General features: G+C 42.8%; 1 protein-coding gene across 1 annotated transcript; it reads right to left on the reverse strand.

Moving 5' to 3' along the window:
• Positions 1 to 2,746: 2,746 nt before the first annotated feature.
• On the reverse strand, positions 2,747 to 22,008 carry axin2 (axin 2). The gene is made up of 12 exons (XM_014470243.2): positions 21,763 to 22,008; positions 21,156 to 21,428; positions 19,345 to 20,343; positions 15,018 to 15,158; positions 12,046 to 12,148; positions 10,353 to 10,493; positions 8,874 to 9,295; positions 8,637 to 8,786; positions 8,321 to 8,551; positions 7,492 to 7,581; positions 7,000 to 7,125; positions 2,747 to 2,975 (listed from the first exon to the last, which is right to left on the reverse strand). The coding sequence occupies exons 3-12, from the start codon at positions 20,187 to 20,189 to the stop codon at positions 2,849 to 2,851; spliced, it is 2,376 nt and encodes a 791-aa protein (XP_014325729.1). The 5' UTR covers positions 20,190 to 20,343; positions 21,156 to 21,428; positions 21,763 to 22,008; the 3' UTR covers positions 2,747 to 2,848.
• Between the last annotated feature and the right edge of the window lie 1,033 nt (positions 22,009 to 23,041).

Consider the following 23,041-nt stretch of genomic DNA (forward strand, 5'->3'; position numbering starts at 1 on the left):
TGGCTCTGATTAGCTGTTTCTGACCAAGCAATGAATTTTCATTGTTAGCTCTGAAAAAACTGGGAGATAAGAGGAGCTGGATTTTTTTTTTCACAGATTATCCATCTCATATCACTGTCAGAACATGGTGACAATTTTTTTTATTTTTATAGGTTTTGTCTAGTAGTTTATAGTTTGTCAGACGGGAAAGTTGGTTGCGAGAGAGGGGGGAGACATGCTGCACAGGTCATCGGACTCAAACCCATAGCAGCTTCAGGACAAAGGCCTTCATACATGGGTCAAGCTTTACCTCTGCACCACCGCCACACATAGAATAAAAAAAAAATATATATTACCACTACAGTATTTCTGCATGATATTGCCATTTGTGTGATACAAGATTTGAAGTTTCTAAGACATGAACGTTGCAGAAAAAGCAGGTGACTCTTCCAAGTGTTCCAGGCCTGCTTTACTTTAGTTCATGCTATTGTGATATTGCCTCATTCGATGGTGCTGCTCATTGCTTTCCATGCTTGGTTCTGAGTAAACTATAACTTGCAGCCACTTCCATAAGTTATGGCACATAATGGTGAGGAAGTATTTCAAGCCTCAAAATAAAATATTTTACTGTAGCAAAATCTCACACTTAGAATGGAGAAAAGATTTTATCCTTCACTTTTGTTCAGTGGGGAAAACAATCAACAATAAGACTTTCTTTTAAAATAAAAGCTCAAAGGTGACAATTATTGATAACAACTACAAACCTATGAAAACAAGGCTACCTACTTAAACTAATTAATCAAAGCAGCAGCCAGGAGGGCGAAGGTGAGTGGAGGACCAGCAGAAATCCACCGCTCAGGCCGGACACTGTAGACGGTCAGTCGTCCTGGTCTTTATAAATCAAGTGGTAAGGAGAATACTATTACTGAAATAAATCCTTCATAAGTTCTGTTTGCACCAACATTGCACATAACTTTGGTATCAGAAAAGTGGAATAAAATTAACTCGGTAAATAAAACATGTAAACTTTCCTTGGAGCGTCACCATTATTGTCTTGGTCTATCAATAAATAGAAAAAATATGGATACTTATGATGTTACTCTGTAAAAACATGAAATAAATACATCTGCTTTCATTTGAAAAATATAAAACTTTAATAAAGGCTACATCTCTCAATAATTACAATAATTATAGATCCATGTAAATCTTTAAATGAAACTCTGTATATAATGTATAATTTACAGTTTAGATATTATGAACCAAAAACAACAACCAAAAAAAGGCCATGGTGTAAAAAAAGAAACCCAAACAAAATGAAAAAGAAAAAAACATGATTACAGGACATTATTAAAAGCATAAAAATATCTTCTCAACATAAAACCCTTCTGAAAACCAAGGGATATATATTAAAACCCTGAAACAGGGTAGCACATGGTATGGCATCCATGTAGGCACAGGTGCTGTACTCAAGAAACACCAGCAGTCATGTGTTTGTGTCTGTGTGTGTTTCAGTATTCATACTTCAGAATGCATAATTACAATATACGCAGGAGCTCTGCTATATTTCGGTGTTACTGTAACAACATTCAAAAGATACTGGAGCGGAAATTCTTCACGATGTTTTTGCTGTTTTATTTTTATTTTTTTTTATTTTTGTTTCTTTTCTTTTTTCCTCCCGCACACGTCGGCCGACTTCGTCGAGAAGTCGCTCTCAGTGGCTCAAACTGATTCTTGTTAGCATGAGTTATTTCGGTGTGCGGGCTGTAAACACTGTCTTTATTAGGCCTTCTCTCTGTGTGAATCTGCCCACCCCTCCATCCAGCCCCCTCCCCCCCTTTATTTCCCATCCCTGTGCAATGCCTGGTTTACAAACAAAGGCACAACAAAAAAAGATTGAGCTCTGTCGCTAAAGAGGGAAAGCCAGGGAGAAAGGGAGGGACAGGGGAGAAAGCGAGAGAGACATTGAGTGCTGGGAGATCCTGGTGAGACAACTTTGAACAAAACTATCAGCAGCATATAAAACTGGGATCGACCGTGAGCGTAATGAAGCTTTGGACTGGACCCACGCTCCGGTCGTTATTTTGGGAAGAAAGTGGCAACAAGGCTAGTGTGACGACCTTTGCGGAACATAAAAACGGACAAACACGAAATGGCATCACTACAGTATTCTCCCAACATTCAAAGCAGCTTCATCATTGGCTGGAGACGGGAAAAGGGGGCGGGGTCAACGGATTAAGAGATGCGAGGGGAGAGGGAAGGGTTATTTTAATAAATACTAAATAAAACTTTAAACTCAAGACAAAAAGGATTATATATACATATATAGATATATATGTATATCTATATATATATATATATATATATATAAAATATGTGTATATATACATATATATGTATGTATATGCACACGTATGGGCGTTTCTGTTGGCGCCTGCTTAGCCCTCTGCACAGGACACCATCAGTCTGCCGTCGTGTCGCAACTCGACGGTTTCTTCAGTGGTTATCTTCAAGAGGAGTCGGGGTCTCTCCTCCCCCCTGGCCTCCGATTCTTGCGTTGGTCTTCAAAGTTTTGTCCCTTTGTGTGATTGATCTAAGGCTGATTGGTTGAGCGAGTCAGGGAGGGGGCGGCTCCTCCTCTGAGTTCGGCATACTTCATTGGCTCGTCTTCCTTCAATCGCGTTTCTTGTGCTGGATATATTAACTCTGTTTAGCTTAACAATAAGAAATATTTTTTTAAAAAAGTCCAGAGGTTTTTTTTGTTTGTTTGTTTTTTCATAGAGTCTGTTGCTCAAGTTCTTAAGGGAAAGCTTAACTTGTGGTTGGGCATAGGAAGGGCACTGGTTGTTTGTGTTATTGTTTTTCTTTTTTTTCAGTCCATCCTCTCCACTTTGCCCAGGACCTTGCCCTCGTACATGGGCAGCACAGTGGCATCTTCCCACACTTCCTCGAACACCGCTCCACACTCAAACTCATCGCTCGCCTTCTTGAAGTAGTACCTGAGGAGGGAAAGGAAGAAAAGAGACACACAAAAAGAGAAGTTTGTGATTAGAAAACGCGTAGGTGAGTGTTGGGAAAGAAAAGAAAACTAAGCTCAAACAATAGCTGACAGAACGGCAGCAGGAGGGCAACCGATACATTTCATCTTGTTCTAAACAGCTTTGAGGCTCCTACACGACTACTTACGTGTACACGCTCCCTTTAGTCCAAATCAAACACTCACACTCTCAGAGCCAGAAATGGATCTTGTACAAAACAACTTAGTCATAGCCTTCAATGCCATCCCTGAACACTTCAAAGGTAGAGCCTGACTCCACATCGCACCGCTGCGCAAACACAGCTGAACCTCTCGTTTAAACACCGCCTGTGATAATTCGAGCCGCTAAAAACGGCTCGTCCGCGAGCGCTTGGCTCTTCATCGCAGATCTGTCTTGCCAGGACTTATTAAAGTTGAAGGGTTAATGAGAGGCTGTCCTTAAGCACCTCCCCCCCACCCTCTCTCTCTCTCTCTCTCTCTCTCTGTGGCAGCCACCCCTCCCCCCCTGCCTCCACCACCATCTTCCTTCCTCCCAGTGTCTCCATGGCTTCTAATTGGGCTTGTTGTCAAATCAAGGGCCTCTCTGTCACACAGGTTGACGTTTCAGGTGCCCGAGAGTCTGCCTGAGACTGCACTCCACTGCCTGCCTCACAACCCAAGATTCTTCAGACACAAACACGCACTGTGGAAAGCTTCCAATCGAAACTATGCTATTTCACACTTACAACACTCTTCAGTGTGGACGCAGCATTTTCAGGATGAGTGAGACAGGCCGGGGTCGGTATGAGATTCTCATGTAATAACCCTATGTAAAATAATGTTCTGATGAGATCAGAGTACTGAAGTTTGTCAAATACGTTCCACAAAGTCTTACCAAATATATTTTGCCTAGATTTTAGTGCAAATTTCTTAGTACACTAGAATTAAGACAAAATTAACTTGTAAGTAACTTTTCAGCAAGATATAGGAACTTATTTTTAGTCAGTAATTCATTAATGTTGATTTAAAAAATGCTAGTTCCACTGACAGATTATTTTACTATTTTGAATGCAAAATATATAAAATAATCTGCCAGTAGAGCTAGCACTTTTCCATTAATATTAATCAAATATTTACTTAAATTAGCCTCCTATTTCTTGCTGAAAAGTTACTTTTAAATTAGTTTCATCCTAATTCAAGTGTGCTAAGATATCTGCACTAAATACAAGGCAAAATACTTGGTACAATTTTAAGTTTTTGCCATGTAAAAGTGCATAGCGTGATCATATTCAGATCTTAGAGAGCTAGACTTTCAGGAAAGTTGAACATAGTTCAGCAAAATTGCTCCATTTTCTTTAAACCTCTGTTATAGAACAGGCTGAACTTTGAAATGTTGGCAGCATTTCGAAAGTCTGAAGTGAAGATTATCAACATTACAATAACATACAATAATGCTAATGACTTTTGCATTCGACTATGTAAAATTCTGAAGTCAGAAGTAAAATCACAGCCCTATAGTCACTTTCTCTTTGGATAGAAGGGTAGAAAAAACATGAAGTTCTTTATTCTTGTAGAAGTCATAAAAAATTTGTCAAAACTCGCCAAAATCAATATGAGCAGCACAAAAACTGGCGGCTGGAAGCAGGCCACAAAATGTGGTGCATCTGCAGCAGCGGTTCAGCAAATGTGTGCAACAGTTTGGACGAAGGACCTCTGGCCTCAGACGGTATTCCTTGAGGTCACGGGTCACCTCGCTAACCCGCTGCTCTTCTTCTTCACACAAGCGGAGATAACTCCCCAGGCTAGCTCAGTCCCAGTGGCTGTGAAGTCTCCTGATGTTTCTAATGATTCTACTCTCTACTTTAAACCCAGCAAAAAGATCAGCAGGAGGGGATTTAATGATAAGCTTTGTAATGGAAAAATGCCTCATTTTGTCCATGTGTGCCTGCATTCGGAATATAAAACGGAAGAAAAAAAGAAAAAGTAGGGGGAGCCGTGTGTTTTATGAGCTCAGCTTAAGAGTCATTCAAACAACACATGTACGGGGAGGGTGTACATAAATATACACATACGTTGTAGTTTGTTGATTGTGATCGCAGACGAATGTGAAGGAGGTTTGCTTCATCACAGCTGCAGAACAGGCAGCACCATTAATGTGACAAAAAGCAAAAAGCTTGTAATCAAACTGCATTTCTAACAAAAAAATAAAAAATAAAAGTTCCATCTGTTGTGTAACTTCTTCTGGGCATGACTCAAACGCTTTCAATTATTTATCTTTCTTGTTTTATTCTTCTCACAAAAATAGCCACACTACCCATCTTAATCTAACTGGCTGCATTTAAATAAATAAATAAAACTACATTTTATGCTCACAAATAGTTCAAAGTCATCACTTTGTTGCAGAGGCAGAGCGACAGAAGGAGTCTTTCCACTGGAACATGTTTTATGTGGCAGGATTTTTCTCTCCTCACAACATCTGGCACCAATATTGTCTGGCAGAGCTGCGGAGTACTGTTCTCTGCTGAACCGCTGCCATGTCCAAATTAACCAACTCCACACATTCTGCTGCCATTGAAGCCAGGCGCTTCATCCCCCACCCCCTGTTCTCACAGGCTCACTGAAGAGTTATGGGATAGCTGGGGGAGCGCTGGCTTGTTTGCGAGCCTTCTCCTCTGCTCTTGCCTAACAAACAGATGTGACTGCAGAGGCTTCACTTGCTGAGATACCACAGAGTCGTCCCCTGAAACAGGTATTTCAGTAGCTTCAGCGGCTGATCTTCAGCACTTGTTGGTACTTATAGCTGAAGTTACTTATGAAAGTCCTGATGTTGGGAGTTTGGCTTTGTCGTGTGACACCGACAGTGGCGGCTTTATCGCCGTGCCCAATACCTTCACCAGAACAAGGTGCTTAGCACAGCGTTCGATTTCAATGTCTGGTGCAATCGTCTGGCGGAGGAATTTGAAGGCACTGCGATGGTCTTTGCACAGAAAATAAAATAACCTTAGCTTCAAAGCCGTATTTATTAAGGCTGCCTTAGCATGTAAATCAGGACCAGATGTGAGAAAAATTCACTCCAGATCCCCTTTTTCTCTCCCCCTCTTTCTGAAAAAGCTCTAAGTACAGTGGATGAGCCCGGCTTAGTTTCTTTGTCAGCTTTCAGGCTCCAGTGCTTCACACATACAAACAAGAGCAGTATAAAAAAACATAAAATAAAAAAAAAAAAACACTCAATGGGGAGTTTTTAAAGTCCATCTGCTGTGATTCTTGTCCCGTCTCAACAGGTGTCATTAATCATAATTCAGAGTTAGAGATGTACCAAAAATCGGGACCAAGGAGCCGCTGTTGGATGGTTTTCAGTCTTGTCGGCTCTTTTTTCAATTCGTGAATGCACCGTTTAAGCAGTTGGTGGTGAAAACACTACAGTCAAGTTAACCTTAATGCTACATATTTATTTGTTAAGCAGGTGGCCAGGGGTCTAAAAAGAAGGAATGAGATGCTCAGAGGTGTAAGAAGATATTTGGTAGGAACATATATTTATGTCATGTCATTTCCTTCAGGCTGTGAGAGAGTGAGAGAGAGCAAGACTTGCTGCAGATAACAGTGCAGCTAAAATAAGTGCAGTGAAGTTGCTCAATCATCTTTTTGAAAATTCAAGTACTGTGACAACTACCTAATTTTTCCCATTTAAATTTCCTATAATTTGAAAATAAAATAAAAATATCAGCTTCAAAGGAATTTGCTTGTTTCAACCTCGTTTTACAGTGATGGCCCTTTCACACTCATGACATCATGTAGCCTCTACTCCTAATATAAAAAGGAAAACATTTCCCAACATGAAGACATACAACATATTTTAAATGCTGATAAAAACAGCTATTAAGAGAAATCAGAATCAGCGTAAATATGTGCCAGTAAGTGAAAGCTTGAGATTGTAAGTCAAATACAAATTTCGAATCAGTCCAAAGTCGTTTGTAGTTTGATTTGTGGCGTCGCAGCAGCATATTTACCGGTAGTTGCCTTTCTTGCTGAGCTGTTCTTTGAAGTGACCCAGGGTGAGGCAGTGGGTCTTCATCATGCTGCGATAAGGAATTTCCTCGCCACAGAAAAAGTATGTTACCACCAGCTCCTTAGACCTGAAAATACAAAATAAAATCAGCTTTTAGATATCTACTTAAAAGTTATTCTTCTTGGTTCTGGTGGTGCATGTGTCTTTGGGAAAATGGTGAGGCTTATGGATGTTGTACTTAAACAGGATTAATGTTGAATGACTAAAACAGCAAAACAAGAGAGGTCAACTGCTCATTACATGAAGGACGTGAGAACACCTGGGAGGAAACAGAGAAGCCCACGTTTCTTCACCAAAAATCAAATCTCAAATATGAATCTAATCGGATATAATTTGGGAAATTAGAAAGCAAGTGTGCAAAAAGTAAAGAGCAACCAACTAAATCAAAGTAAAGAAACAGAGCTGGGATTAATCAGGGCTAAGGAATACGTACTCTTCAGGGTTGGTTTGAGAGGAGCCTACACTGGTTCCAGCAGGTGGATGGCTCCTGTCTCTCTGAAGGCTGCTAGACGCTGTTGAATGCCTGTTAGAGAGACCCGATATTAGAGCCTAACCCATCAATCAGTTTAGGTACAATCAATAGGATGTTAAAGCTGCAGTACGTAACTATTATAAAAAATATGTTTTGCCGATATTTGTTAAAAATGTCACCATGTCGTGATAATATAGTAAGAGATGGAATAATCTGTGAAAAAAAATTAATAAATAAAAAATCAACCACCACCAGTTCCTCCCAGTGCTACTATTGGGGTCTACACAATGCACCGCTCCCGGTTAGAAACAACCAATCAGAGACAAGAGGAGGGTCTTAGCACTGTCAATCAGGCTTGTGAACATGCTGCTAAATGTGCTAATGGTGAAGAAACAACTTACTGTTCCAGGAAAACTGTTTATCCGTAGTTATCAGTGGCCATGCTAACTATCCTTAGTATTTGTCGCAGGCTATGTGATGGTTAACCAGCTACAGTGAAGCCAAGAGAAAGGGGGAGGATATGAGCAGCACATACATACATAGTGATTGACAGTGCTAAAACCCTCCTCCTGGCTTATTTGGTTGTTTCTGACTGAGTGGTGTATTTCTGCAGTTAGTACTGGGAGCACTGGGAGAAAACAGAAGCTCGAGTTTCACAGATTATCTTGTTATACTGTCACAACATAGCGATAATTTTGATAATTTTAAGAAACATGTAAAAAACATGTTTTTATAAAAGTTACATACTGCAGCTTGAAAGGAATATTTTCTTCACGCGTAAGCATACTACCTCTGCTTTGGTGGCTTGGAAACCTCTTCCAGTCTGCGACAAGCCTCCTCAAGCTGTGCCAGGGTGTTGGGAGGGGGTAAGGGTGGCATAGCAGGATCCTGAATGAAAGGATGGCCCGGGTGATGGCCACGGAGGTGACTCCCGTTGCAGGTGCCAGCTCCACCCCAGGTGTTGGTCCTAGCAGGCAGGATCTTGGAATCGAGAGGACTGGACTTCTTTAGGCCTTGAGTGCTGTTGAATTGATTGAGGAACATGCGGGTCAGTACAGGACGTGACTCAGACCTTTTGGTTGTACAGGTGGTGTTGCGACCCTTGCCTGTGGGGCTTGTGCTTGCCCTGCCTCTCGCTCTCCAGGATCCACTGCCAAACATTCTGAGAGCGGTCGGTGGAAACCATGGGAAGGCATGGTGAAGACACACCCTCATCGGAGGCCTTCAATGGTCGTCTGGACAAAGTGCTGCAGCGACTGAAGCATTGAACATGGAGCCATTAGATCTTTTAAATAGCAAAACACAATGATAGATAGGAGGGATAGCTAGGATGCTGCACTCACGCAGGTGTGAAGTCGGAGTAATTGGCGCCCCCTTGAGGGCAGAGGCACTGCACGTGCTGAGCTGCTTCGGTCTCAATCTGCTCCTTAGTTTTGGGCCCAGCATGGTGATGATGGATGTAGTGGTGGTGGATGTGCTTCGTGGACTGCCTGCCTGTCATCAGAACCTTAGCGGACCCTTGATAAGCACCAAACAGAGTCGCATGGCCAGAGGACACCAGCACGCCGGTCTGATCCGGGGAGCGGGAACGTGGCGAGTGCCGGACGATGCCAGGCGACTGGCAGCCGGGCGTCTTCAGGACACGGGAAAGGTGCTCGTCTAAGATGGCCTGGGGGTCTTCCTCACATTGGCTTGCGGATGGCAGCAGGGGGTGATGAAGGGAGCTGCTGCTGCTCAGGTCGTTGCTTTCCTCCCTTTCGTCCTCCTGCAACCCAAAAAGAAACAGTGATTAACAAAACAATAATCACATATTGTTGAGGAACTTCTCTGTCAGCTTCCCATCGACTTCTTTCAGTCGTCCTGTGAAGTCAGAGAGAGCAAATGCCTGAATAACTTGATGTGAGTTTTCTCCTTTGCTGCACTGTTATCTTCCCTAACAGGCTTTGGGTGCGCTTCATCTATAATGCAGAATCTGCCTGTGCTTCACAAAGAAACTGGCACTACACATATTCAGCAAATGTGCCACTGGAGAGTAACTAAGTGCTATTTGAAGGCACTTAAAGTGTGTCTAGAAACATAAGTTTGAAAGTTCCTCCTTCCAAATGAAATAGGAGAGAACACAAAGGAAAAGTGAAGAAGCAGCTAAATCCAGACAAACTTTGCAATCCCATGGCGCATACCCTGTTCTTCGTCATGCTAAAGCTGGCGTAAAGGCATTTGTACTGAAGTTTAGAACTGCTGCCTGAAATTAATTGGATCCAAGTTGGAATTTACAAAGTGGGAGGCATGCTTTAAGTAGCTGTTAAGACTATTTTTGAGGAGGCATAGTGCCTGGCAGAAACATTCACACTCCTTAAACGTTCCACATTTTTGTTGTTTCACAGGATACGGTTTGCATGTGGAAGGATGTGTTCTGGTCAAATGAGGCTAAAGTTTAACTTTTTGACAAACATATGAAACACTGTGTGGTAGAGAAATACGTTGAGCACAGCAACCCACTGAAAAACAGGGAGGTGGCAGAAATGTGGCTTAAATGCATTTGTTAGAATGGTCCAGTCAAAGTCCAGACCTAAATCTAATTGATAATCTGTGAACATACTTGAAAAATGGACATTTGCAAACTCTATGCAACCAGCCTCATTGACCTTAGCTGTATTTTTCAAATAAGAATGGGCAAACCTTTCTCTATATAAATGAAATTTGGAAGCAACATATGTGATTCTAAAGTAGATTTTGTGCTGGTTTGTCACATAAAGATCACTAAAATAAAAAGTGTGAAAAGATAACACTTCTGGAAAAGCTCTGTATTTGTAAATGCTCACCTCCTGAATTTGCTGCAGCCTCTCCTCCAGAGAGCTCATCGTGTCCTGCTCACGCTTCAGCTTCTCCAGTTTGGCAATGAGCTGGGCAGCAAAAGCTGAGGGCTCGACTGGGGTCATCTCCTTAGGCAGCCGGTGTGTCCTCTGCGGGGTAATCAACACAGGGAGGGGAGGGACACATTAACAAGTGTGCAAGTGTGACTACTTGGTGTTTCAGATGGATGCAATATGGTGCATTATTCCATTGCCCTTGCCCTAATCCTATCTCGTTCCAAAAAGCCTGTTACTTTTCCCAAAAACGGGACCTAATACAAACGCCCTTGCCCTCAAGCTAACCTGAACCTTTCTTGCTGCCCATCCCGTCCCAGATCTTCTCATGCCCAGTGCCCTTGGCAGTGCCAAGCTGCCGGGTGAGGGGAAAAGACGGGAGTAGCAGTAGCGGGGTAGCAGTTGGTCTCGCTCGGAGGGGAGGCCCCCTGCCTGTACCCTCTGTAGCCCGACCAAACCATCAGCAAGGCAGCCTCTGAAGTCAGCACACTTCAAAGGGCCCTTGTCAAACATCAAACGCACACTAGGGGTGGGAGGGACACGCGGCTTTAAATCTCCGAATAAAAGCCAGATATCGACGGAGAAGAGAGCGAGTGTGCGTGTGTGTAAGGGGGGGGACAAAATTAACAGCATGAAGGGAGAGGAAGAAGATTGAGATGTGTGTGTTTGTGGAGTGGCATTGGTGGCAAAGATGGGAGGAGAGAGAGTAAGAAGACAGAGGAGTCAAATACTGGGAAGATCTGAAGGAAAGTAGTAATTTATTTCCAGGCTGCATGCAGGGCAGCTCAGAGGTACTCTAGTCACATTATCCTCCTTTTTCTTTAACTATATGCGCTGGCTTCTCTTTCTCCATTTCATACTATTTTTTTGTTATTTGGCACACTGGCTTTCTTGATTTTGACTTTTTTTTGTTGTTTCTCTCATCTCTTTGTAGGCACGATAAAGGGAAGAAGAAAAAAGGAAAGCAGAGCTGCTGGCAAAGGAGCGCCAGCCCTGCACGGGGCCCCCGCTGCCTGGGGCTGGTGCATCATGGGAGACAGAGCCATCTCCAAATCAGGAGGGAGACATTAAAGAAGAGCAAGTGGAAAAGAAGGAAACAGAGAGAGAGAAGGATAGACTGAGAGAAAACTGGGAAAAACAAAAAAAATTGCATGCACAAACACACACACACACAAACACATTTCCTCCACAAACATACCTGTGTTTGGATATGGAAACAAAAGAAATGTGTGTTTACTTTCCTCCATCCTTATCTGTGTCAACCTGTTTTCACCCAGTTCTTTAAACCATCTTGCAGCAAGTTCAGCAGGTCAGAAAATATCTCAAATCAACCAACCTACACTGTCTGGTTCACACACACAAAAAAGAAATTAAACCAAATACACAATCTTGAGGAATTCCTGGTCTGTAATCTGATATCATGACGATTGTTGACATGTAGTTAAGGAGACAGAAAGATTTCAACTATTTCTATTATAATAGCCACAGAAGCAACTGAGATAGAAATATAACAGAGACATTTAGACATTAGAAGTATGCAAAGATATTTATTTTAAGGATTTTTTGGAAATATACAAGGAATTGAATTTGTCATACTCTGAAAAGAAACTGAAACTCAGAATGTAGATTCTAACAAAGACGAACTTACAGGGAAGTGGGGTAGCGTAACTTGGCCATTGATCTTAATGTTACGATGCATCTCTCGCTGCAGCTGCTTCTTGCTGCACATCTTGTAAGGAGGGATTCCATCTCTGCAATAAAAGCAAAAGATACAAAACATTTAATGTTGTAAAAAGTAACTAAAATCCAATAATAACCAATTTATTTTTCCAATATGCTGATCACTGTATCAAAATAGCTCTGCTAATGTTTTTTTTTCTTTTAAACTTATTTAAAGCACCATTAAAGAATACATAACAACAACCAATGTTTACTTTCATAATGTTTTTGGGATGGGGTACCATGTGGTATTTGTCCCGTCGCTAACAGTGAAAGTAATGCAGCGAAAGACTGGGGTGTAGAACTGAAAGCAGAGAAGAAACATCAGCTATTGGCAATAATAGTAATATTTATACCAGATATCATCATCATCCCAGACTTTCCTATCTATGAATACTTAGTGCAGAGTTTAAATTTTCAACTCTTTAGTATCCTTTATGCATGATTAACATGGTTGGTGTTGTTAGCATAGCTAGCATTAGAAAAACACCAGTCTCCATATTCGCTTCAGGATTCAGACCCTTATCTTTACGCCGGGGTTTTCAAAAGTTCCATCTCAAACAAGTTTCATTGCAACTTTGCTGTCCAGCTTACTGCATTCTGATTTAGTAACCGAAAATTCAAATTTTCGAGTTTCAGATTGGCCAATGGACAGGACCTCATCAAAATGTATGCATTTAGTTCAGCAGAGGACTTTTCAGTGCATCTCAGACATTAATACAACCAAACGTTCAGGCAGCTCTTAAAAGTCAAGATAAATACAGAAACACAGAACAAAACATAAAAGAAAATATGAGCTAAAGACAGCCTTTCTGATTTATCTACTCTGTTATTCAAACTGAGGGGGAAAAAATGCAGCTTTCAGTATCTGGTTAGTTTGAAGCTACAAAAGACTAAAGCAGCATGTCAAATGGTACTCAGGTTCTTTTTGCTTTACAGCTATAGCTGTTCATCTAGCTAGATGAAATAGAGATGTTTAGCAAGCAACACTAAAACTCTCTGGACAATTAAGAATTTATTCTGGGAATCTAATCCTCCAATTCTGTCTGCCGGCTTCCTCCAGTCAGCTGCCACTTACTCTCGGCCAATTATTGCGGCCGCTTTGGCCGCTCAGAAGTGTCTGACCTAGCCCAATCGCTACTTTTTTTCTGCTGCCTCTTTGAAATCTCACACTCATGCACATATGCACCCGCTGCCATCTTCGTTTGGCAAGCGCTCTGCAGCGAGCCTCTGATCTCGGCAACATCAAAAGGCTGGTTTGTAAGATAAGGTAATGTTTGAAGTTGGTGCAGCAGCATTCCCCAGCGTCCAAGTAAATCCATAAATAAGATATAAGCAAAAAGAGAAAAAAAAAAAATCCCACCCTTCCACCATCACTACCACCACCACCCTTTCTCCTCTTTCTAAAATCCATCTCTTTTTGTTCTTTTTCTGGGAAATTAAGATTCAAATTTGCTGACCGTCTTTTAACTGCTAATCAAGATGTCTTCTGGAATGAAAAGGAGGGAAGGATGTGCTAAAGAATACGACTTTGACAAGTGATGCTGTTCAGCAGTTAGCTCATTTGTTTCATCTGAGGAACTTTATCACATTTGATATCAGAGAGATTTGATCATGGACACAAGGTTGGCAATGTGACCTATGTTGATTCTTCTACCTCAAATTCAACGCTTCCTCAACTACAACCTGAGACAACAAGCCGTAAGCCCTGAAGGAACAGGAAGTAGCTATGGGAAACCCAACCTGAACTAAAAAGTTAACAGCAAACAAAGCTTATCAACTCCTCCCTGACTGATTTCACTATTTATCAAAATATCCCAGGCCATGTGAGTGGACAGCAAGAGAATGGTTTCATGGCCCTCACTTTTATGGGGATCTCCTATTCAGCGGTGCAAGTCATTTTCAAAGCAGCTAGCCACCCTCTTATCCTGCTAAGCTCCCCTCACCTAACAATAGGCTGAAAGCGATTCGGTTAAGCCCTTTATACTCCGTGCACTTTATTTTCTCACTCCCTTGCACTTGGGATCCTCGCCACTCTTGCTTACAACTCTGGAAGATGGAGGAGAGAAGCTGCATGGGTAAACTAGACTGGCCAGGAGGGGAAAAGGAGGAGAAGGGGGCGGGGGCTCCTTACGTCTTGCCCCGCGGTCTAGAAATGAGTAGCCCCCGTGAAAGCCTCGCAGACACATGATCTCAGCACACTGCAGAGGCCGGTGGCAGGAAACCGACCCACCATGTGAGTAAGCCGCCTTTCATTTGGTGCCAACATTTTTTCAATGAGTTTGTCTTGAAACCGAATGGACAACCCCCCACACCCCTTTTTACTCTCCTTACTCCTGCAGGTCTTCAAAAGGGAAAAGCGATTAGATAATATGAAAAAAATTGAAGAAAAAAGTCTGGTGGCAGAAGGGTGGGTGGGATGAATACATATCAACATTGAGGAAATGAGGCAACGCCCCCACCCACATCAAGATGTCTTTTTTTCCCCTTGTTCCAGCCTGCAACACATCAGAATAAACTTCAAAAGGCCTTCAGACGTAATGACTTTCCCAGAGTTATCTCCCCTGAGGCCATAGTAACAACTGCACATTAATAGAATTACCTGGAGTCAATCACAGAGGATAATTAAAATACATTACACACCATTATTCTTCGGCAATGCAGTCCCCTGGCCCCAAGGAAAAGCTAAATCTGTTGGATTACAAGGCCAAATATTTTTCTTTACACCCCTGGACTTTTTCCTGGAAAGGTGTTGACTGACTTCTGGCCGGGGCTCATTCAGATACGATGGAAATAATAAATTGCACAGAGCTTTGGCTGTGATCGGCTGCATGGAAATGAGCCTCCCGAAAACGCTGCAGTTTCATCATTTTAGGACCTGCATAAAAGCTGAACACTTACACACTACTGTCAGTCATCGACAGAGAGTCGTCTGTCGCTGCGTCGCTTGAGATCTCGCTGTCGTTGGCACTGGTGGCGGGGGCGAAAATGTAGCCGGAGTTGATGAAGTACGGGCTGGCGGGGTCTCCTCGTCGATGGGACCTGAGAGAGATCCAAAGATGTGTTTTTAACGTGGGTTTCTAATAAAATGTGGGTGTAAAGGGTCTCAACAGATTTTTCTCTTCAAAATTCCACACACCATTTTTTACCGATTCACCAATAAATCGGCAAGAAATTGGATCTCTTTCCCTTGATTAGCGCAGAAAGATGACTGATCAGTCAAGGACTGAGAATTTCTTTATTACTTATTAAATACAATAAAACCAAAAACTCCAACCAGGTTTTGGTCAGTAAAACCATCGACTAGAATATAATTTACTACTATCAAAATCAAAGAACAGGTGTAACATTTTGTTTCTTTTTTTGTGCAATAGTGCTCAAGAGAAGAAAAAAAGACGAGGACCAGTGAAAATTGGGATCGGAAAGTCAGACCTCAAAGAAAACAAAGAGGAAATTGATTTCAGGAAATAAACGCTTGATCTCTATCTGTTTTTATAACATTTGAGAAATATTTAAACACATTTACCTAGTTTGGTTTTATTTTCTGGATGTTCCACAAATGATGGAACACAATTCTCAAGTTGGCTGCGTTTTTAGTGATTTATTTCTTTTTTTGGCCTACAGACTAAGTCAAATCAGCTCTAGATAAAAGTGTAACACACCTAAATTTAATTCTAATCTAGACTGGGTTTCCTAAGGTAAATTTAAATCCTTTAAAGTGAATCTTGGACCTTTGCTTACATGCTTTGCTTTTATGAAAAAAGTTAATGTTGTGGTAAATCAAATAAAAACTTTTTTATTTATATTTAAGTCAATGTAAAATGCAATTTTTCCTTAGATGTTTCTTCTAGACCACTGTTTCCCAAAGTTGGAGAAAAAAATTTGCAAGTGTAGGAAACCTCTTTAGAAATTAAACTGAACAAAACGGATTGCGAGAAGAATAAAAATGTATCATAAGAATGTTATTTTCAAGTAGACAAGAGTAACTATGTTGGCTGCTACTGGTGTTTCAGGTGTCACTGTAGTCCTGTTTAATTGACACAGTTTGTATATTCTATTATTGGGGATCAGATGTCTCTTCCACTGTTCTTAGGTGGGTCAAAAGCTGAACAGTTTGGAAACCAGAGCTCTAGATAACAGAAACTCAAACATGTTTTCACACCTCCACTTCCTTTTTCTCCATATCTATCCATATGAAAAATAACCAAAGCAAATGTCATAATCTCCAGACTTCAAGACAGAGAAGGAAGGGTGAGGTGACAGTTTATTTGCTCTTTCCTGCTCCGGTTGGTGGAAAGTCAAACAGCTCTGAGCTTGTTTTGCTGATGTCCTCTGCAGATTTCTGTAATTAGAGCGGCGTGTGTGAGAGGTGTCCAGGAGGAATGTGGCATCAGCGTTATTCTACAGGTTGCTGTTTACTTTCATGTTCTTCCTCTCTAACATGTAAGGACTGCAGCCTGTTGTTGGGCCCAGACTCCTGATCTCTCCCACTTTCACCTTCCTGACGAATTTACTCCTCCATCTCTCTCAGCCAGTCTGCCCCCCTTTGCCACCTCTTCCATGCCTTCCTTTCTAAAGTCTCTCTGTCTCTTTGCTCTCTATCCTGCTGTGTTGCATTCCTGCTCCAGGAGTGAAGGGGTGGACAGGGAAGGAGAGGAAGGGGGAACTTGAGCTTTAGAGAGGGAGTGAGAAGGAGAGAGGGAAAAAGGGGGAAGGAGGGCCCCTTTCTTTATGAGAATGCCTTCTGCCGGGAGAGCTGAGGAGAACCCCAGCATGACTAAAGCCGTAGGCCCCAAGCACAAATCTGACCTTTGGAGGGTCCACGCAAAGAGTCAGGTATTTAGCACAGCTGGGCTCTCTGCACACCCCCCTCCCCAACTTTCTTTTCTTTCTTTCATGACCCCCCCCACCCTTCCTGTTTTCTCCCCCTTCCCCTCCTCTTGTCTTTCTGTCTCCTTCCAAAGCATGCTTAGTCTCTGTCAGACGGATTTTTTCCCCCCTCTTTCATACAGAAGAGATAAAAGCGCAGGACAGAAATGAAAGAGGAGGGAAAACACTGACGCACATAAATCCATTGCGGAGCGGGATCTGCGGTCGGAGCGGCGGAACTGAGACGAGGATGTTTTGTCGTGCCGTTCCACCGCTTTGGAGTCTGGGAGTGTTGGAGGTCCCCCCGAAAAGTGACGAGAGGAGTCTGTGCAGTGGCAAAATTAGTTCCACATGTTTGAGATGGAAATTGGTTGACCCACAGAGATGGTGAGGGGCAGTGGGGAAGGGGGACGAAAGGGTAAAAGGATGGTCTCTCTCTCTCTCTCTCTCCCTCCCGCTATTCTTTTTAAAGAGGAAAAACAAGAACACAGGGGATCACACCAGGAAAGCAGGATATGCCCACATGTCAACAAACCCTGCACTTATTGGTTCCCCCGCTCTCCACATGGCCACTTCCAAGCAAATGAGCAACTGTTGTTATCTCACATCTGCTCCCATGAAGGGCAAAAAACTCTCAGGGGACAAACTGGAGTCGAGTTATTACACTCAAACAACCTTATTACACTACATTGTTTTATACTTTTCCACTGTGTATGGGCCAGCGAGGGATTCCCACGGTGTGATAACCTTGAGTAAAAGAAAAAAAAAAAAAAAAGCATAACAACATCACGGTTTTAGAGTTTCAAAACAAAAATGTACAACATGATCTGACTGCTTTTTTTCCAACGGCTTCACGTTTCCAAATTGGTTCTTTCTAGAAAAAAAGATGCAGCAGCTGTTCACCAGCTGACGAGCAGTGTGCAGCAACAGTTTGTTGAGACATAGCACTAAGTAATTCATTCATTCATCTCATTAAATCTTAGAAACGGTTCACAGAGAAAATTCCAGCAGTTTTAAAGCTGTTACTTGTTTAAAATCTGGCTATACCTACAAATTTAGATTAAAACTTTTTCTGAAGTCCTACTAGAAACATATTTCCACCATCACGAGGAATTAGCTACGGCCATTTTCATACCAAAGAGCCTGTTAAATACTGTAATGCACCTGAAGTGGTCGTTTGTTGAAGTACTATAAAAATAGGAAGCCTTCCTTTAGCCAGCAACAGGTGGGGAAAGGGCAGCACTGCACTACTCTATGCTCTATTCAGTCGGCTAAAACGTCAGCCTTCCCAACACTGAGGTATCTCAAACTAAAGCTAGACTTTTCAAAACGTCAGCATACCTTTTTACCAGTAACAAACCCATTTGACATGAACGGTACAAATGATCTACAAACTTGGCGTTTTCTAGCCAAACAAGAGTATAAAGCAGTGACTGCCTTCAGATAAGACAGATTTGTTTGGTCGAATAAGAAAGAAACAAGTTCTTGAATTTCCTTTGATGAAGCCTCATGCACCCAATCCAAGATATTGAAAAATCTTCTTGGCCTGAAAAGATTGCAGCTGTTGGACAATGTGTGGGATGACTTCTTAAGATAAAACGCAAATGCTTTCCACACAGCTCTCCTTTCATCTCAGACCAAAAGAGCGATATCGGCAAAAGTTAGGGTTCTTTTTTTCCCTTAAACTCTGTGTTTGAATTTTCAGACATTAAGTAGATTCTGTGGCAGTAAACACAATTTATTAAGGCTCGGAGAGGGCAAATTATATATATATACATATATATATAAATAAAAAACTATCATCGCACTGCTTGATGTAGCTGTAACAGTCATGAGGTTTTGGTGTCTGAATTCATTCCTGCACCGGAGGAATGGTTTCAAAGCACAGGAAACTTGAGCAAACCAGCAGAGGGCTGCCTGCAAGACACCATTTACTTAAAAGGAACGCTCAGATGCATTGATGTTCTGTACCCGTCCCCGCCCCCTCCACCCCTCCAACCTCTTGACTAACTGCAAGGCAGGAGGGCACAAATATACAGGCATGTTCCTCTGAGACCCTTTGATCATGTGGCTTTAACTCTCTCCCCTCAATCATTTGTGAAATAACTAAAAATGCACCAATCTGTCGTCCACGGATCAGAATCAGCCAATTTTCTCCTGCGCTGCTCTGATCGGTTAAAGGCAGGTCAGATACATCAGGACTAATAATTCCCATCATTTCTAGTCTTTAAAACACACCAACCAGCAGCTACTTTGAGTACTTTTAAGCTGAATAAAATTCTGACAAAGGTTGCATATGTTTTGAGCCATAAGGACACTTTTCTAGTGTATGAAAGGTGAGCAGGAATGCAAAGGTTACCTGTAGGTCTTCTCCAGCACTTCAGCTGCTGTCCGGATAGTAGCAGTAGCCCTCAGGTTCTTCGCAGACAGTCCCACCACAGACCCCAAAGCTTTCGCCTTCAGGTCACTGCAACTCCACTCCTCTTCCTCCATGAGAGGAGGGAGATATCCGCACATCAGCTTGAGGCTGCCCAGCCCGCCGTGGTTCATGTAGGCGGCGTTCTCGCAGCCAGTGCGCACGTATTCGAGGTATATGTCAGAGGTCAGGAACATCTGGTACGCGTTCTCCTCCATGTGGGACTGGACCTCCGTCTGCGCCTGGTCGAACATGGCCGAGTCTATCTGCTGCTTCTTGATACTATCCCTTATGAAGGTCTTGGTGGCCGGTTTCAGCTGCTTCGCCACCACGCTGTTGTTCTCGATGTACCGCTTGAAGATAACTTTGGCAACTCGCAGCGTTTTGGTATCCTTTAAGTCCATCTGCCGGAAGCCGTTGCAGGCGAACCAGAAGTCCAGCGCGTCGACGCAGCGCTCCCGCTCCAAGAAGGTCCTGAACAGGTGAGCGCCGTCCAGGTCGCCGAGGAGGAAATGCAGAGACTTGGTCCACCGAACGAGCGGCGAGTCCGGGGACGCGCTGCCCTCCGGCTCCCCGAGTCCATCCTCGTTCCTCCGCGGCATGGAGCCGACAAGAGCAGCGGCGGCGGCAGCGTCGGTGGGGAGATCTTTAACTTTACTCTGGGCTCTCATTTTGCCAGATCTGCTCGGGTTGTAGCATGACGCCTCTCCCTCCTCCCCCGGCACCGGAGGACGGGGAGCATCTTCTCGGAAGCTACCGCTGATGTGCTCCGTGAGCGCCCTGCTCATGGCTCCGGCTGCCTGTGTGAGAGTGCCGCCGTGGTGCCTCCGCTCCAGCTTCCAAGCTCCCCCCACCCCCCACCTCCAAAAAAAAAAAAAAAAAAAAGATCCTCCTCGCTCACTCTCTAAAAGCAGCGGGGGAGCTTCTCAGCTCCTCTTCACTCTGAAACACAAAGTATTGATCTAATCAAAGCCAGATCCTGCCTGAACTTCAAAAGACAGACATCAAGTAAACAGTCCCTTTCAAAAAAAAGAAAGAAAAAGAAAGAAAGAAAGAAAGAAAGAAAGAAAGAAAGAAAGAAAGAAAGAAAGAAAGAAAGAAAGAAAGAAAGAAAGAAAGAAAGAAAGAAAAAACTAAGGGTTCACAGATAAAGGGAAAAATGAAAGCCTTTTTTCTCCCTGCTTTCATTTATCTATTTATAACCTAAATGAGAGATCAACTGCAGCCCACATTCTCTTCGTGCATTGATCTGCCACATCAAAAACCATTTCAGCAGAATAATCATCTCGCACACGGTAACTCTTCATAGAATCGCATACTATAGCGGCGTACACGTGTTCTCCTAACGAGTCCGTGTCACAGGCTTCAACTCCAATTAATTCCCAATCACACACGACCACTCACTTCCACTTGTCCGCACAGACTCCCCATGTGCGCCGCAACGAACTTGAGCGGAGAGGTATCTACACCGTGCGTGATTATTATGAATCAGAGCGGGTGATTACAACATGTTTTTTACAGTCCGGAGACGTGTCTGAACTACCAACGACTGAGCTGATTCTGAGGAAGAAGATGAAGAAGAAGAAGAAGAAGAAGAAGGAGGAGGAGGAGGGAAAAGCTAAGCAAAAGCTGTTAGGATCGGGAACTTCTAAGAGAGCGTAGCCACAAGGACAAGTGGAAACGGATGGCGAAGTAACGCACCAAACAGCATGTAAACAAAAAAAAAAAAAAAAGAAAAAGAAAATGTGACATACCATGGCAGAGTAGATCGGAATAAAGCCCATGAAAAAGTGAAGAAAAAAAATTGAGCTCTTAGTCCATTTGTAGATCAGTCCAAAACTCCCGAGTGGTTATATAGTCCCCAATAAGAGAAGAAATCAGCGACGGGCGGACTTATACCGAGGCTCCGCCGCGCCACATGCACGTCAAGAAAGCGCTGGTAGTTTAACGCACTCTGTCCCATTCAACAACTGACCTCAGAGTAGGCAGGCTCTTCGCCTATGTAGACCGCTGGGGGTGTCAAAAATCTGAAAGAGGGTGGAGAAGAAGAGGGGTCGGTCACACGTTTTTGTTTTGTTTTTTAAACCCAGTCAAACGAAGAAGCAGCACCGCCCGACAAATATTCGTTTTTTTTTTTTGTTGTTGTTGTTTTTAATATTAGCCACACATTCATACATTCATGCGCTCCCTCTCGCTCCTTACCAAACGCGCGCACGCACACAAGCTTCTTATCTATCATACCGTATTTCTCGCCCACAAACAAGGAACACAGCCCACATTTCTCAACTTCAAAGCTGAGGAGCAGCACATCAAAGCGGCCGAGAGAGGGGGCCTCTGGAACAGCTTCCCTACACAACTCACCATCCATGTTGCCGCTCTGATTAGAAAACGTAAAAGTGAAGTAAATATGGTCCCGAAACAAGCAGTCCTGGCTTCGCTCCCTGTCCTATCCCTCGCATTCGAGAAGTTTAATTCGGTCGCAAATGAAATAAAGCTGCTTGTTTGTTCTCCTCCTCTATTCCTCCTTTTGTCTCCGCAGGTAGGTGTTTCGGGAAGCCATGGCAGGCGGTTGAAATCCTCCCGGCTGTTTCTACACCAACTGGGCTAAAGGTTTAAGTGCGGACTTCAAAGTGAAGAACCGCTGGCCTGGTCCCGGAAGAGACATAAAAAAAAAAATGCTGTATCCAGTCTTCACAATTAGAAGTAAAATAAAGCAACAACAAAAAAAAAAAATAACCACCTGGGGGCGAAATAATAATACTCAGTACATGATTAATATATTAAACTGTTTTCCATGCAAATTTCTACTCTCAAGCGTCATAAGCAAGGCGTTTATGAGGGTTTATTAAACTTTTACACACAGGGAAGGACTAAGTTGTCTGCCAGGACCTTATCAAAGAAAGCAATCTTCAGCCAACTCCCTGAGGCTTTGGAGCTTCAGAAGTATTTGATCCACCGCGCCAGTACTATTATTCTCACTGTCTTTCTGTTACAACACAAAGTTTCAACAGGGACACAAAGCAAACAAAAGCAACAGTATGTTGACTGTGACCTCCTTAAGTGACAGGAGAAGGGTTAGCATTCGCCGCGGCATTTTGTTTTCACAGTGGTCTCCTTTCTGTGGGCTTTTATCATCATAACCTGCCTAATTAAAACTTTTCTGATATGTTTTTATCGTACAGCAGCGGTTCTTGAATGAATGGTGCCCTGGGCAAGAGCCCCTCCTTACAGATCCCTATAGCAGTCCATGCTGCTTAAAGCTACAGCTTATCAGAACCACAAGGAACTACAAAATGTGATTTGTATAAGAGGGTTTGAGATGGACAAGGTCAATATGTAAACGCTGTAAAATCATTTTGAATAGCTTTGACTTGTTTTTCACACTCGTCTCAAGTTAATTAATGCCAACAAAGTGTTGAAAATCTCTTTTTCAGCAAGATGACACATACAAATTGTTAGGGACTGGTGGTAAGTTCGGGGAGTGCTCTTGGCCGCCTAATTCCTCAGGTTTCAGTCCAATCGAACTTATGTGATGTTCAAGCAAGTTGAATCCAAGTGGCGGGGGATTAATTTCAGTGAAATATTTTGTTTTTGCTTCCTATGTTTTCACATGGCAGAACTGCCCGAACTACAAAGGGAA

Source organism: Xiphophorus maculatus, chromosome 5, assembly GCF_002775205.1.
Source record: "Xiphophorus maculatus strain JP 163 A chromosome 5, X_maculatus-5.0-male, whole genome shotgun sequence".
Lineage (NCBI taxonomy): Eukaryota > Metazoa > Chordata > Actinopteri > Cyprinodontiformes > Poeciliidae > Xiphophorus > Xiphophorus maculatus.